The sequence below is a fragment of the Thermobia domestica genome, chromosome 7, assembly GCF_964235325.1.
Source record: "Thermobia domestica chromosome 7, izTheDome1.hap1.1, whole genome shotgun sequence".
Lineage (NCBI taxonomy): Eukaryota > Metazoa > Arthropoda > Insecta > Zygentoma > Lepismatidae > Thermobia > Thermobia domestica.
Window position 1 is genome coordinate 112,298,442 of NC_137460.1, and position 14,514 is coordinate 112,312,955.

The 14,514-nt window shown below is 32.7% G+C and overlaps 1 protein-coding gene across 1 annotated transcript in view; it reads left to right on the top strand.

The window, feature by feature from the left end:
- Positions 1-1,291: 1,291 nt before the first annotated feature.
- LOC145690354 (uncharacterized) overlaps positions 1,292-14,514 on the top strand; it is a 145,831-nt gene continuing 132,608 nt past the window's right edge. Inside the window, exon 1 of the mRNA XM_081765167.1 lies at positions 1,292-1,867. Coding sequence (XP_081621293.1) covers positions 1,504-1,867 — 364 coding nt within the window. The 5' untranslated portion in view covers positions 1,292-1,503. The remainder of the gene's footprint in view (positions 1,868-14,514) is intronic.

Below are 14,514 nucleotides of genomic sequence, written 5' to 3' on the forward strand. Positions count from 1 at the left end.
ATTTTGAGAAAGATTGGGGCTCGAGCTAAATTTTTAGAAAAATTATCGGGCCGGGGTCGGACCAAAAACTTTTAAAATTTATCGAGCCCGGGCCAAGAATTTTAAAAAAAAACTTATGGGGCGGGCTGGGCAGGGCCTAGGTATATTCGGGCTGGATTGGGCTCGGGCCGAAACATTCGGCCCGTGCTGGTCTCTAGTAAATGGTGTTCTATTTGTATGTTCTTAAAAAGTTCTACCCTTTTATTAACTTGCTGTTATTGTATGTCTGTTTTAGTCTCCAGAGTATAAACTCGCAATGTTAAACTAAAGATTTTACTACATATAAACCATCTTAATAAATAAATTGTTAAGGTTGAATAGTTAAACTAAATTGAATTTCAATAAACAGTTTTTGATATTCCATCTGTGCTTATTTTATTTGACTAACGTTTCAAACGTACGACTGTGTTTATCCTCAGAGTTGTAATTACTAATTCGGGGAGTGTTGCACATTTATTGTGGTTTAATTTTAAGTCTTAGTTTGCTATAAATTTTATTTTCCAATGTTTAACAATTAATACAACTCTGAAAATACACTACACACAATCAGTATAGATGGAGTATCACAAGTCTTATTTATTGAATATAATTATGAGGAATATAAATTGAATTCATTTACATTGAGATGGGTGGTTTAAAAAAATGGATTTCGCTGTTTTATTAGGGGATAGATTTGGTTAATTGAATCAATCAAGTTTTAATAAGTCACTGGGTAAACTTTCGGTGCATAAAATTGATGTAATCAAGACTCGATTTGTTTAGTAGATAAATAAATAAAGCTTCATTCATAAACAATTACTTTCCGTACGTACAGTTATCTCGGCGCCGATTTATGTACAGCAAGAAAAAGTATCCGCTTTTTGTTGAAGCTCCTTCAGAAAAGCTAAAGACAAGAGAAGGTCTTATAGACAGCGAGCGAGGGACTTAAATGCCATTTATCGCAAATGTCTATACGCAAAGCGAATGAAGTTTGCAAAACAAACAAGATCTTCTTCCTCGTCTGTTTTCCTCCCTCCTTCGCCCCTCGGAGCGCCTAAGTTCCATCATTTCTGCTGTATTCCCAACCTTACAATTTTCCCCGTTCCCCCATCCCTTTTGCTATAGCATCATCGTCATCCCCTCCCTATAACGATAGGCTTCTCTTTTTGAAGAGAGAGAGATTCAACAATGAAAAAGCTCTGGATACGGAGGTTTTTACGCATCTTCCGGGGCCACAGCGCAACGCCTTACTAACCTGAGGAGGCGGGCACTCTCTGTTTGTGTCGGGTTGGTTTGTCCGTTGGCGTGACGTGCCGGTAATAGTGAGCATCTGACACGTCAGGCGCCAAGAAACAAGTTCCAAGGCGGTGACGGAAAAGGAAAACAGAAGAAATAAGTTTTCAAACTTCACACTTCTTTTGTTCGTGTTTTAATCACAAAGACGCGACCAAGACGGAAGTTCTGGGTTCGAATCTGGACGACGACATGGTGGAGACAGTTCCTCAGTCACCACCAGCAACAACTAGTCCAGGACCCCTAAGGGGAGCTAGACCCCCTTCGCTATCATTAACAGGGGGTGCTAGACCCGAAGACAGATATGCACACAGTTTAGGGGGTTACGTGCCCGCACCATTACCACCGTTACCGTGTTATCTTAGCGCAGAACAGTTAAAACAGTACACTGGCGAATCTACAAGTACATCAAGAAGTTCGTCGTTATTTACCATAGACAGTATTTTAGCACCAAGACCTGTGGTTCCTCAGCGAATACCTTCAGTATTGCATCACCCATTACATCTGGGACACATCGCCGCGACCAGCTTCGGAGCGACGTCGGCGGATTTTTTGGGTAAGTGTTTCAAATGTTGTTAATTTAATAATTTAGAATTACTTTAGACAGTATGTTGTGCTACTTGTATTTATTTAAAAAGCTTAATTCATAATTTATTGAGGAAACTTTTTGTAAGTCACTTACATCTTTCGACTGATAATCGTATTTCGTTAAAGAATAATAATAATAATAATCGGGGATTGCTTTGTTCTTCTATGTCAACGGATCGAAAATACTTTCCGGCAAATACTAATTTATTATATCACGGAAAAAGAATCATCAATAGAAACCGAAGCATTTTTCTGTAATTTTAAAATACTATAAGTACCAGTACTTTTACTTTCGTACTTTTTTTTTTTTTTTTTTTTTTTTTTTTAATCAATAGGCCTCCACCGATTACATTATAATACTTTCTCTGTAAGCAAAAGAAGCAATAATACTATTCAAATTAAGAATGTCAGACTTAAAATTTCTTTTAAAAATAGCGAAACCGGGAGTGAAAAGTTAATCTTCTTCTAGGAAAATGAACAAATTACATAGATATAAATTATAAGTTTTATAGCTGTTAGCATGGAAATTTCGTGCTTTCTGTTCGCGTGGTCCCAGGTTTGATTCTCGGTGAGGGGTACTTGTCTCACATGCAAAACTCGAATAGAGATTCGTATCTCTCTGCAAACAGTAGGCTATATACGTCTCATACATTCTCGGCACTGAAAAGAAACGTAAAATACACGGTGTACAATTGGATCAAATAAATCCAATAGAAGATTTTTATTACTTAAAAAAAAAAAAAACTAAAATAGTAATACTTTCTTAGAGCTAAAAAAATTATAAACAACTAATAAACTCTATAATAGAATAAACTCAATGTATATTAGACCCTATAGTATTAGGTGTGTTTAAGAAATCAACTTAGGCCCTATCTGAGTAATTTCTTGATTGCTTTAATTTTTATTGCCTTTTCCTTTGTTATTGTTAGGATTATTTTAGCTCGAACTTCATATAAAAAAAATAAGTTCAAAGAATAAGTTAAACCTCAATTTTACTGGCTAAGTTTATTTAATCAACTACACCCTCGAAATATTTTTTCCTATTTCAAAATGATTTTATAATATAAAAAAATAAGGTAAATTAGATTTTAAGAATTTTAGATCTTTATTTTTGATGTAATAATAATACGAAAACGCTATGAAGACGCGTTGAAACGTCGCTTGTGTAAACGAGAAATATTACCGTAATTGCGTGTGATGGAGTGGATTTTTGTACTCCGGCAACGATTTTTTTTACGGGATAGTGTTTTATATACCCTACAATGGAGTTATTATTATTATTATTATTATTATTATTATTATTATTATTATTATTATTATTATTATTATTATTATTATTATTATTATTATTATTATTATTATTATTATTGAGACCTTTCGTGGCTAAGCAATTAGCGTGCGCGCCTTTGGCGTGGGAGATCCAGGTTCGATTCCCGTCGGGATCCCATGTGCTTCGGATTTCCACGTTAATTAGTAGGTCCATGTGGCATATAGCCTCGCTGCTGAAAGAAATGCTAAACTCAACTCAGCAACAACAACATTATTATTATTTTACTAAATGTCTACATTATTTTCTACTGTTATAGCTGTTTTATTATCTCTGTTGCAAACTGAATGAATGAATAAATAAATTATCACGAACTAGTTGCAAACAATATTATACGTGCATAAGTCTTAAGACGATCTGTGTGACTGTTAGGAGTATGAGACTCAGTGTCTCATACAAGAAATATAATCTTCCATTTTTTTTATTAGTGAATAACGTAAATACAATGAAAAATGAGACGTAAGGATAATGAGAAAGTTTGGTACTGAAAACGAATTGAAAATCAAATTAATCGAATAGAATATTGAAATGTAGAAAGTAATACAGGGTAGTATCTACAAAACGTTATTTTAAGAAATATTGTCAATAATTGTCCCCAAAACCTTTGTATAATACAGTGATCGCCAAACCGTCGATCGCGAGCTATTAGTAACTCGCGATGATATTTTCGGTAGATCATGGTAACACTCCGTTTGGCTAATCTTGTTCAGTTTTGCCAATTTGGGAGTAAAAAGTTGTTAAATCTGGGGAATTCGACTTCCAGAATAGCGACCAAAAATATTTCCGATTAGCGCCGTTTTTGGTAGCTAATTTTTAAATGACAAAATTGGAGACTTATTTACAAATCTTAGCGACTTTTGTATTTCTGAACAAATCAAGCACTATTGGTTGGAAACACTTTTTAGTTCTTGAGTTCCATCCTTCTCATTAAAGTTAATAAATCTGATTAAAAAAAAGATCTCTTAGTATATTACATTTGTTATTTATTACTAACTACACTTCAATTCATTTCTTATGTACAATTTAATTTCAATTTTTTCTTGTTATATACAGTTTAATTAAAATTGATTTCATATTTACTAGAAATGTAAGTTTATAGGCGAAAACAAATGTGTTTTTTTTTTTTTTTTCAGTTTGCAATTGTTTTGATTGGTAGCTCACAGTAGGATTTTAAAACGGTACGGTAGCTCAGAAGGTTCATAAGTTTGGCGATCATAGACTATAAATAAATAAGACCTTTTTAGGAGAATAAAAAACTCCGAATTAATACTGATAACGAACGACATAACTTTTAGCGCCATAAAAATGAATTTTCTTCCTCGATTTCTCGAAAACTATGCATGCGAATTTCAACATGCTAATTGGTTCCGCTCGATGTACTCTATCGATTGATATAAACATCTTATATCTAGACAATATTTTAGCGAAATAAAAGATTTAAAAAAATAAGAGTTTATTATTACTTCATTAACCATACTATGAAGTCTACTATCATCTCTCTAATGTCGTAAAGAATAGTTAAATGATGGTATACCTCAATGTTTGTTTCAACTTTAATAGGTAGCGTGATTTTTGAACAGCATCAATTTTAAGGTTTACAAACAAATTAGTTTTATACTTAATATTATCAAAAACTACGCATGATCTACACTAGCACATAATTACTTTGTTCAGCTCAAAGCTTTCATTGATTGGTCTAAGTCTCAATTCTGGACATTTTTTTCTTGTTAAACCCTAATAATATTATAAAAGTAATTATTTTAATGCTGCAATAATCTATTCTTTCCTCCTTGGATTTCTGGAAATTTCTTTCAAGCATTCCTTCCATAACCGGAAGCGTGATTCTATGCTGTGTCTAATCATCCTAGCTCTTCTTTTCGAAATAGGAAAGAAAAAAATTACAATGATTTGAGAAGTCTGACTCAGGGTAAAAAGATAATCTACGTCAAACTAATCGAGAGATTGCTATCTCAAGAATAACAATTTCCTTCATAAAATTAAAAATATATATATAGGTATATATTTTTGAAAGAAAAACAAGATAACTTGTTGCAGTTTAATTTGTACATATTTATAGAAATATTCTGACCTAAACTTTGTGTGTCCAGTTTTTTTTTTTTTTTTTTTTTTTTTTTTTTTTTTTTGTCGCCCGAATATCTCCAAAAACAATAATTTCAATTGCCTAGTCAATAATCCAGATAAATATTGTTTCTCCTGTGTACTTAAGGCAAGGATACCCAAACTGGGTGTTATGACGCATACTGCGTTAATGAAATTTTTATAGCAGGGAGAAAAAAGTTATAGACATTTAAATAAGTTAGCAATTATCATACATAATTTGGCAGAGTTTATACTGTATACCAGGACAACACGTTAAATCAAGGCTGTACCATAAAAAGAAGGGGTTATTGGACATTAGAATCATTGAGACAGTTTAAAAGTAGATATTGCGTTTATGGCATGGACACACAAGTTATAGTGTACTAGTAAAAATGAGGGATGGTGCGTCATAAATTTTGAGAAGAAAGCTCACTCCTGATTAAAGCATGAGTATTAATGCTTTTGTTTATTGAGTAAAGCTAGATAAATGGTTAGCGTCCTTACCCCATAATCAGAAAGCTCAGGTTTGAATCCTGCTAACAACTATTATGAAAGATTTTCAGTGTTTCTACTCAAGATCTGGAATGATATCTTTATTATGCCAAGATTCTTTCAAGGTCCATTATATTAATGCTTTTTTTTTTTTTTTTTTTACTGTAAATTGGGTTTAGCAGGTGTGTATTGAATTTTCTAAATAAATTATAATCTCCTCTTAATCAGTAAGAATTGGGTTTCTTGAATTTTAACTTCATTTACAATAAAAAAATCTTACGAACACATATGAATTATAGTGTACTGTAATTAAATCACCTACGGAAGATATTTTTTATTCAACATTATTGAAGAAAATAAAACATAAGGAAAGAGAGACAAACAACTATCTTTGAAGAAAATTAGTCTACTGCGTAAAAAAATGTCTATTCCTAAGGAACTGTCGAAATTGTTTCAGATAAGTTCAGAGTGAAAAATGAAACGAAACCTTCCAGTTTTATGTTCCACGACTAGAAATATGCACTGTAACCTAAAAGAGACGGATGAATAATGAAAATAAATAATGGATGGATAAATAATAAATAATAATAAATAATAGGAATTGATGGAATGAGAATGTGGGAGAAACGGGAGAATCCAGAGAAAGCTCACAAACACGATGTTGTCCACCACCTTTCACTTCGAGATTAATCACCAATAAATAGGCTATTATTAAATTTCTTATAATAAAAACTCACCAAAAAAATCAAAACAGGAAAATAGAATTGAGTTAAGTTTGCTTAATATCAATTACTTTTACTTTTTTTTTTTTTTTTTGAGGAAATGCTCAATAAGCCATAGCAAGGTTTTTTTTTTTTTTTTTTTTTGAAGAAATGAACTTACGTTACTAAAAATTTTAAAAAAAAACTTTTCAAAAAACAATTATTTTAAGCGACTTCAACAAAAACGATAAAAAGTATAAAATAATAATAAACGCTCAAACACTGAAAATAATAATAATAATAAAAGTAATTTGTTTAGCTCGACACAGACTTCAAAAATTTTTATAGATAATGGGAAACAACTATTCTCAGCTTTTAGGTGTTTCTGCTATTTTTTAGCACTTTTGTTGAAGTCCTTCATGTTAATTTTTTTAAAAGAAGACTTTATTTTCTGCTATTTAGTGGGTGCTTGAAGTCATTTATTTTTCTTCTAAGTTTATTTAATTTTTCCAGTTTTTCGTCATCGCCAGTTGTTTATTTAGACACCTAAACTAAAGGGAGGAGGCTAACTTTCTATAAAAAGGGGCGACCTACGAAACATGCGGGTCTACGGATTACGGAATTACACGTGAATATACACACGACATTAACGCTATCATCTGTTGAACAGTTCCATGGTTTAATTCCAAAACCTTTCTTTCATGACATCATGATAAAATTTATGTGGAACTTGCGAGAAAGTATACTCTTTCAAACTAATATCCGTGAACATTCATAAAATGAAGTAAGTTAATTATTATAAATTAACTCTGTTAGTTGTTGAAGAGTTCAGGCTCGAAGATTATCATTAAATTCTAATAAAATTTATATGAAAACTCGAAAAAGCATGTTCTCTCTTAAAAAAAAAAATCTGTGCTTCTATGTTGAAGTTAGACTGTGAGGTGATCATACAGACAATTATAGTATGAAACCCAACCATTGACGAATTTTATAGTCTAATTCCGTAGATTATAGTTAGATCCTTATGAAGTTTATATGATAATATCAGGATAGAATTCTTTTAAGGGTCTTCACTAGGGGGTATATAGCGAAATTAAACTATCGCTAATTTTAGAGTTTTTCTGTAATATCTTCAAAACAAATAAAAATATTCGAAAAGTAGAAACGTAGTGAACTAGATAATACGATTTTGCATCACAACTCATCTACCTGCTTTCGATTTGCAACTGTAGATTGATTTAGCATTTTTTGCTGGTTCTTTAAATAGCGGCATACCAAAAGCAGATAGGTAAATTGTAGTAAAGGTATCACATGCAAAATCGTATTATCTAGTTCACTACGTTTCTACTTTTTGATTATTTTTATTTGTTTTGAAGATATTATAGAAAAACTCTAAAATTAGTGGTAGTTTAATTTCGCTGTAGCGGAGATCTTTAAACAGAAGTAGAGTCATCAAAATTGGTGAATCAGTGTCGGAGTTATGCGTAACCATACATATATTAAAATTGGTTAATTACGTTTTTCAGATTACACTTGTTGAGCTGTTTCATGGCCTAACTCTGAAGACTTAAAAAGAATTTTAAAAAATCGGTGGGACTATTTTTAAGTTATGCGTGAACATAAACACAGCACACATATATATACATAGTTTCACTTGTAACAGTGGCGCAAATACTATGACACATACACATACAAAAAGGGGAGAGGATTCGTACTACGCCCCTTAAAAGCTATTAGCAGGTGTAAGTTAAATACAAGAGATAAACAAATCAAAAGCCTTTCTTTCTTTCTTGCTGAGATGTGCGAGGTCAGTTGTTTCTGCATTTTAGAATTAATGAATTAATTTGTTCGATATTTCTAATTTTCAGCTCCATATGAGATAACTTCATAGTGGTTCTCTTAAGTAATATCTTTATTTTATATTTGCAAAGGGGCAAAATTATTCCATAAAACTTTCAGTTGTGATACTGGTCCTTAGTTTTCCTTAGGGATGCGCACGAGTCGAGTCGAGACAGAATTTTCCTGAGAAAATTGGAGTTGAGACACAACTCTTCCAATAGAAAAATATACGTTTGTCGAGTCGAGACATCACTTTTGCGGCACATTTTCGAGACGAGACAGCCTCAAATCTTGTCTCGTGCGCATCCCTAGTTTTCCTTTGAAACAATCTACTTTGTAAAGTAAATTAAATTGAAAAGTATTCAGGAAAGTATGAATAAGATAATCGTTTAAAATAATTCATTCTTTGACCTCCAGTTTTTCAACCTATATATCATATTTTTTTTTTCTCTAACTTGCCTTTCTATTGAGAGGCCTTGAAAGGTTTTTCCTAGATTGATTTAATAAAAGACTGTTAGACTGTTTTAGAAGCTCAACGAGCCAGGAAGGATTTTTTGATTTGACTTTGTTTCCAGTAAACGCTGAAAATGGAAGAAATTAATGTACGACTGTTAATATGACTTTGCCAATAAAATACATGAAGAAAATGATTTAATTAATAGTAGGGCACCAACAAAACCGGTTTCTCAAGATTGCTAAAACTAAGAGCAATCAGTTCTATTTTGTTTGCCTTTTGTCTGTTGAAAGTTTTTTTTTTTTTTATCCAGTTTATACTTTTATTTCGTCCTATATACTTACAGCTGTACCCAGACTTACTGTATATTTTGGATGAATTCGTTTTTCCTTTTCTTTTTTTTTTCTTTTAAGTTTTAGGGGGAAGCGCTTTTAGAAAAGACAATCCCATTGAATCATGAGATATTAATGGTGTTTCGAAGTGAAGTTCCGATCTTCATTATTCTCCTCCGCGACGTGCAAATTTCTGTATTTATTAAAATAAAATTATCCTTATTTTAGTTAAAAATAGGCAATCACATACCCCTAGAATAGTGGGAGCGTTGTTGGGGGCAGAATTTGTAATATTAATTTAAAAAATCAATTTTTCGAAATCCTTCACTGATGTTCATAGTTCATATATAAAACGATACCAAGGAAAATATTAAAAAGAATCTGATCGTTTGATCCAAAGGGTGCCTTATTTCTACGACAAACGAAAGATTATGGTTCGAATCCTCGCTGTAATGATATTTTTTTTCTGCTCATTTTTTCAATATCATATACACTTTTCCATAACTTACTTTTAGTGTTATATTTATCAATTGTAAAATATATGGATCCTATAAAGTGCCTCATTGATAGTGGAACTAAATTTGATTCTCTGTGCTCCCGGCTAAAATTGGATGAAACCGCTGACTATGAGAAGAACGATTCTTCATTCATTAGAAGTCTTGTGTAGGATTAACGAATTCTGCCTCGTTAAAATAAAACTGTCAAGGCTAGTGCTGTGAAGGGCTGGCAAAAAAAACGGAAATTTTGGGTTAAAAAAGTTTTTTACGGTTTTTCTCGAGCTTGAAAAAAACGGAAAGTTTGGGGAAAAATGAAATTTTCGAATATTTTGCTATATTATGCTTTTAAAATGAAAACTATTTTATATTTACTAGTTTAGAGTTAAGATAATTACGTACTTATGTTTCTTGCATAAAAAAATAGGGAAATTTTGTGTCAACAAATATGTGCACCACTTATCCAAACACTTTAAAGTTAAGAATGTGATAGAATGGAGTTATGGCTACAAAAGAAACTAAAATATAATCCTAGTTAGCTTAATTAATATAGATGCCTTAAAATTATCTTAAGCAATATTATGAAGTTCCCGCTTGATAGCAGGGAAACGTTAAAATAACGGGGCCAGAATCATTTTAGTTAGTATGTTAAATCGAACACATTTTATAGAGGTATCTTCCTTATGCTATGTAAAATTTCCGGGAATTTTGAACCCATTGGAAAAATCATTTGTTCGGAAATATTGGCAAAAACCATAAAATATAATTTTAAAAAAACTATTTCTTCGTCTGATGCTAGAGACTTTCTATTTCAAGTGCGCCCTGCTAGCGCTGTTGTCGATGTATATTTTCCTATACTTCCCTCGTAAGAGGAGAGACAAATTGCTATGACCGAGATCCTTTCAATGTTTGGATGGGGGCAGGGTTCTTTCTCCAAAGCAAAGGAAAGGTTCCCTACCTATGAAGTTGGCGGAAATAAGGCCGAAGAATGTTTGATTTTTTTTTTTTTTTAATCCGAGGAGACACTTAAAATAGAAAGGCTGTAATCTTACTTGCAGCAACATGTTTGCAGCATAGACCAATGCATTTCGTTAAACGGGAAAAATACTTAAAGCAATAGGTTTTAATTTTACATTTTAGTTTTCTGATTTCTGGTGAAATTCCTTTTTATTATTTGTACATTTTTCGAATAATTCAAAAAGAGAGATGATCTTACTTACACATACACCGCACAAGTAGCACAAGTAAGTAAATTTATTAAAGGTTTAAATACGTGAAACTCCCGTTCGTTATTATTAGAGACTAGACTAGTAGAATACCCGTTCTTCCCACGGAAAGAATACGTTACATTTCGGACATAAAGGGCACCACAACTGTCACAATCTACTTATGGACCCCCAAAACTATGAATTCGACACTAATATCGGTCATTTTCAATATATATATATATATATATATATATATATATATATATATATATATATATATATATATATATATATATATATATATATATCCCCTCCACCAAGTTTTGGGGCTAAATTTGGATTTAAACGGCATCGGAAGTGTCACTGTTCATCTCAGCAACTCCGAAAATGATGGATTCGACACTAATATAGAATATTTTTATATATATATCTCCTCCTCCTTTTCCCTTAAGTTGCATCTTCAAAGTGAAATGGTAAATACCATCCCGAACCTTATCTACGTTGAAAATTTTATCGAGGTCGGTCGAGTGGTCGGTCAAGAGTTATTAAGCTACAAACATAGTCACTTTCATTTTGATATAATTTCTCGCACTAGAAACCGGGTATTTGTTTACGTATACGTAGGATTTTGTACATAAAGTGTAAGAATTTGTTTTAGTGTATGAGTATTAGCGAAATGTGTCTACTGCTCTTTCTTTTAAGATGTAATTAATAAAATTTCATAAGATCAAAGAACATATTAAGAACTCAGTTTCACTCAAGAAATACATTTGTTGCAACAGAAACGGTTTATGATGGTAGGCTTGTATGTAACTGTAAAAGTTGTGTAATCAATGCACATCCATGAATAAACGACTAAAAACAACATAAAGGAAATGGGCGCCAACTATTAATTTTCAACAGTTTTAACAGTTTTATTTTCAGTTTTATTTTCGAGTGCCTTTTTTAAAAAAATATTTGCGATATTGAAATTTCTGAACTTGCATTTTTCACGCGTTCGAAAAATAAAATTCCAGTACTAGTAAAATTGACATAATACAAAGATTTTTATTTTTTCCAATTTTTCCGGAAAGAAACCAGAAGAAACGGATTTTTACTAACAGGTTCAAAATTTCCGAAAATTTTACAACACTAGTCAAGGCTTAAGAAACATGCTCCACCAATTTACTTTAGAAAAAAAAAAGGTAAAGTAGTTAAGCAACTGAATGTCTAGTGTGGAATTAATATAGAAGATGCAAAAAGCAAAAACGATAAAGGAATTAGGATAAGCTGTGGAACTAGAGAATCTGTACAAACAAGACTTCTAAGTATACAATGGAGAGATATAAAAAGTGTGAAATGAAATGAAATCTTTGAGTTTTACGTCCCACGGTTATGCCGGTTAGGCTAAAGGAGACGGTGATGATGAGTAATGAATGAAATGGTGGAATGAAGAAAGTGGAGGAAACGGGAGAACCCCAAGGAAACCCACGCACACGGGGTTTGTCCAACACAAAGTTCACTTGGCGGGGGCTGGGATCGAACCCGGGACCCTAAGTACCATTGGTGAAAAAGATATAGAAAGTAACGTAAATATACGAGCAATTCAAGAAGTTAAGTGAGCTGGAAGTGATAGTCTCTAAATAGAATAGTATTTTAAACGTTTGTTTACGAAACCGATATTTACAGCTTAGGAACACGGTTCTTCGTAAAATGACGAAAATCCTGCCGGCAGTTCCTAAAATAGAATTTATAAAATTCATAATTAAATATCAAATGGGGGCACGGTGGCTCAGTGGTAGAGCGCTTACCTCTGATGTGTAGGAGTCCCTGGTTCGATTTCCGGTCAAGTAAGTTTCTGGTGAAGAAAATTGTGTCCGTGGGTTTTGTACGGGTACTCTTGTTTCCTCTCGTATTCTCATCACACCAATTTTTTTTTTATATCATAATTCGCTTGCCTTCATCCGTAGGGATACGCGCGAGACAAAGTTTGAGGTTGTCTCGTCTCGAAAATATGCTGTAAAAGTGATGTCTCGACCCGAAAAATGTATATTTCTCTATTTGGGAGAACTGTATCTCGACTCAAATTTGTCAGGAAAAATTACGTCTCGTGTCGTCTCGTGCACATATCTAATCATCCGTCTTCCATAGCCTAAAGTACATAGACGTGGGACGTTAAACTGAAAGATTTCATTTAAGTATCACATATATATCAAACTGACCGTTCAGTGATGTGGTATTTCTATTTGTGTCACAATTTTCACATAGTTAGCTAGTTTTCCTCACGAGACAAGAATTAAAAGTTACATCGTCTCGCAGATTTTTTTAGCTAGTTAATAAAGACTGCATTAAAGAGGATTTCCACGAAGAACTGGAATGTGTTGTAAACTGTTTATCAAAACGTGACGTAAAAGATATAAAAGTGATTTTAGGATACTTCAACGGGATGAGAAGCAGAAAAGAGATGTTCAAACCAGCAAATTAGTGAAGACAGTTTACATCAAGCAAATAGCTAAGAATCAAGTAATTACATCCACGTATTTGTAGCATTAACACTATAATGACTATCATAAAGTACTTCGACTACTTTGGATAGTTGTGCTAAAAAAAAAAAAATATTATTTGCCCGAATAATTATAAGCCACGCATTTTATTCAGATGTAATTGTGAAAAATTAGGATGCATCTTAAAGGGTTGCGACCTTACAAATATTGACATTTCTTCATATCGTAAGATGTAAAATAATAATAATAATAATCTCGCATTGAACAGTGGAAAAATAGAATTGTAGGAAGTGACTCATTGTAGACAAGGGCGCCGATTTCTCTGTGAATTTGGGGGGACGGGGCATTCAGATGCAGAAGGCTTATATGTAAGATTTTAAGATAAATTGCACTCAAATTATGCCAAATATTGTATATTCATAAATACACTAGGGAGACAACATGAGCTTTGGGGGGGGGGCTCGGGCCCCCCGCCCCCCCTAGGATCGGCGCCCTTGATTGTAGATACCTTAATGTTATGCATCAACTGCATTATTGAAACTATCTTTTGGCAGTTAATAGAATGCTACTCTTGAAGTAGATATAACACACCTTAACTTTTCGATAATTATACTTAGGCCTATTGCAGTTGTATTTATGATAAAATAAAATAAGTACCTACCTAACTATATTTCCGCGAATCACCCGGTAAATGGTAACCGATATTTTTTCTCATCGTATGTATTCGGGTATCAATCATTTTATTTCTTTTATGATCTTTCAAATTTTAGGGTGCGGCTTATTTTCGAGTCAATACGGCATTTGGATAAGTTAGTGGAACCAACGTAACAGATGTCCGATCGTATAATATACAGATGGAATAAATTGCAACTCGAATCACAATCTCGTAATTTTGTTAATGTTTAGAGGGGAACGTCAACGGACTAAAATTTGAGGTAGAAAGACTAAAGAATCCAAAAAAAAAAAAAAAAAAAATCGTAGTATTCGTAACAATTGACTTTTACAAAGATGCAGTTTGTGACGAAAACGGAAGGTAATTATATTAATGGTAAAAAGCATAGGATATCAAGGTATACAAGTGTAAACAGTAGTTCAGTTAGGAATAGGGCTAGATTATCGCGGTTTCAGAATCTGAACAAGCGTAATAATTGCGAAGTGTCTCGTACTTTAAGAGATGATTCCTCA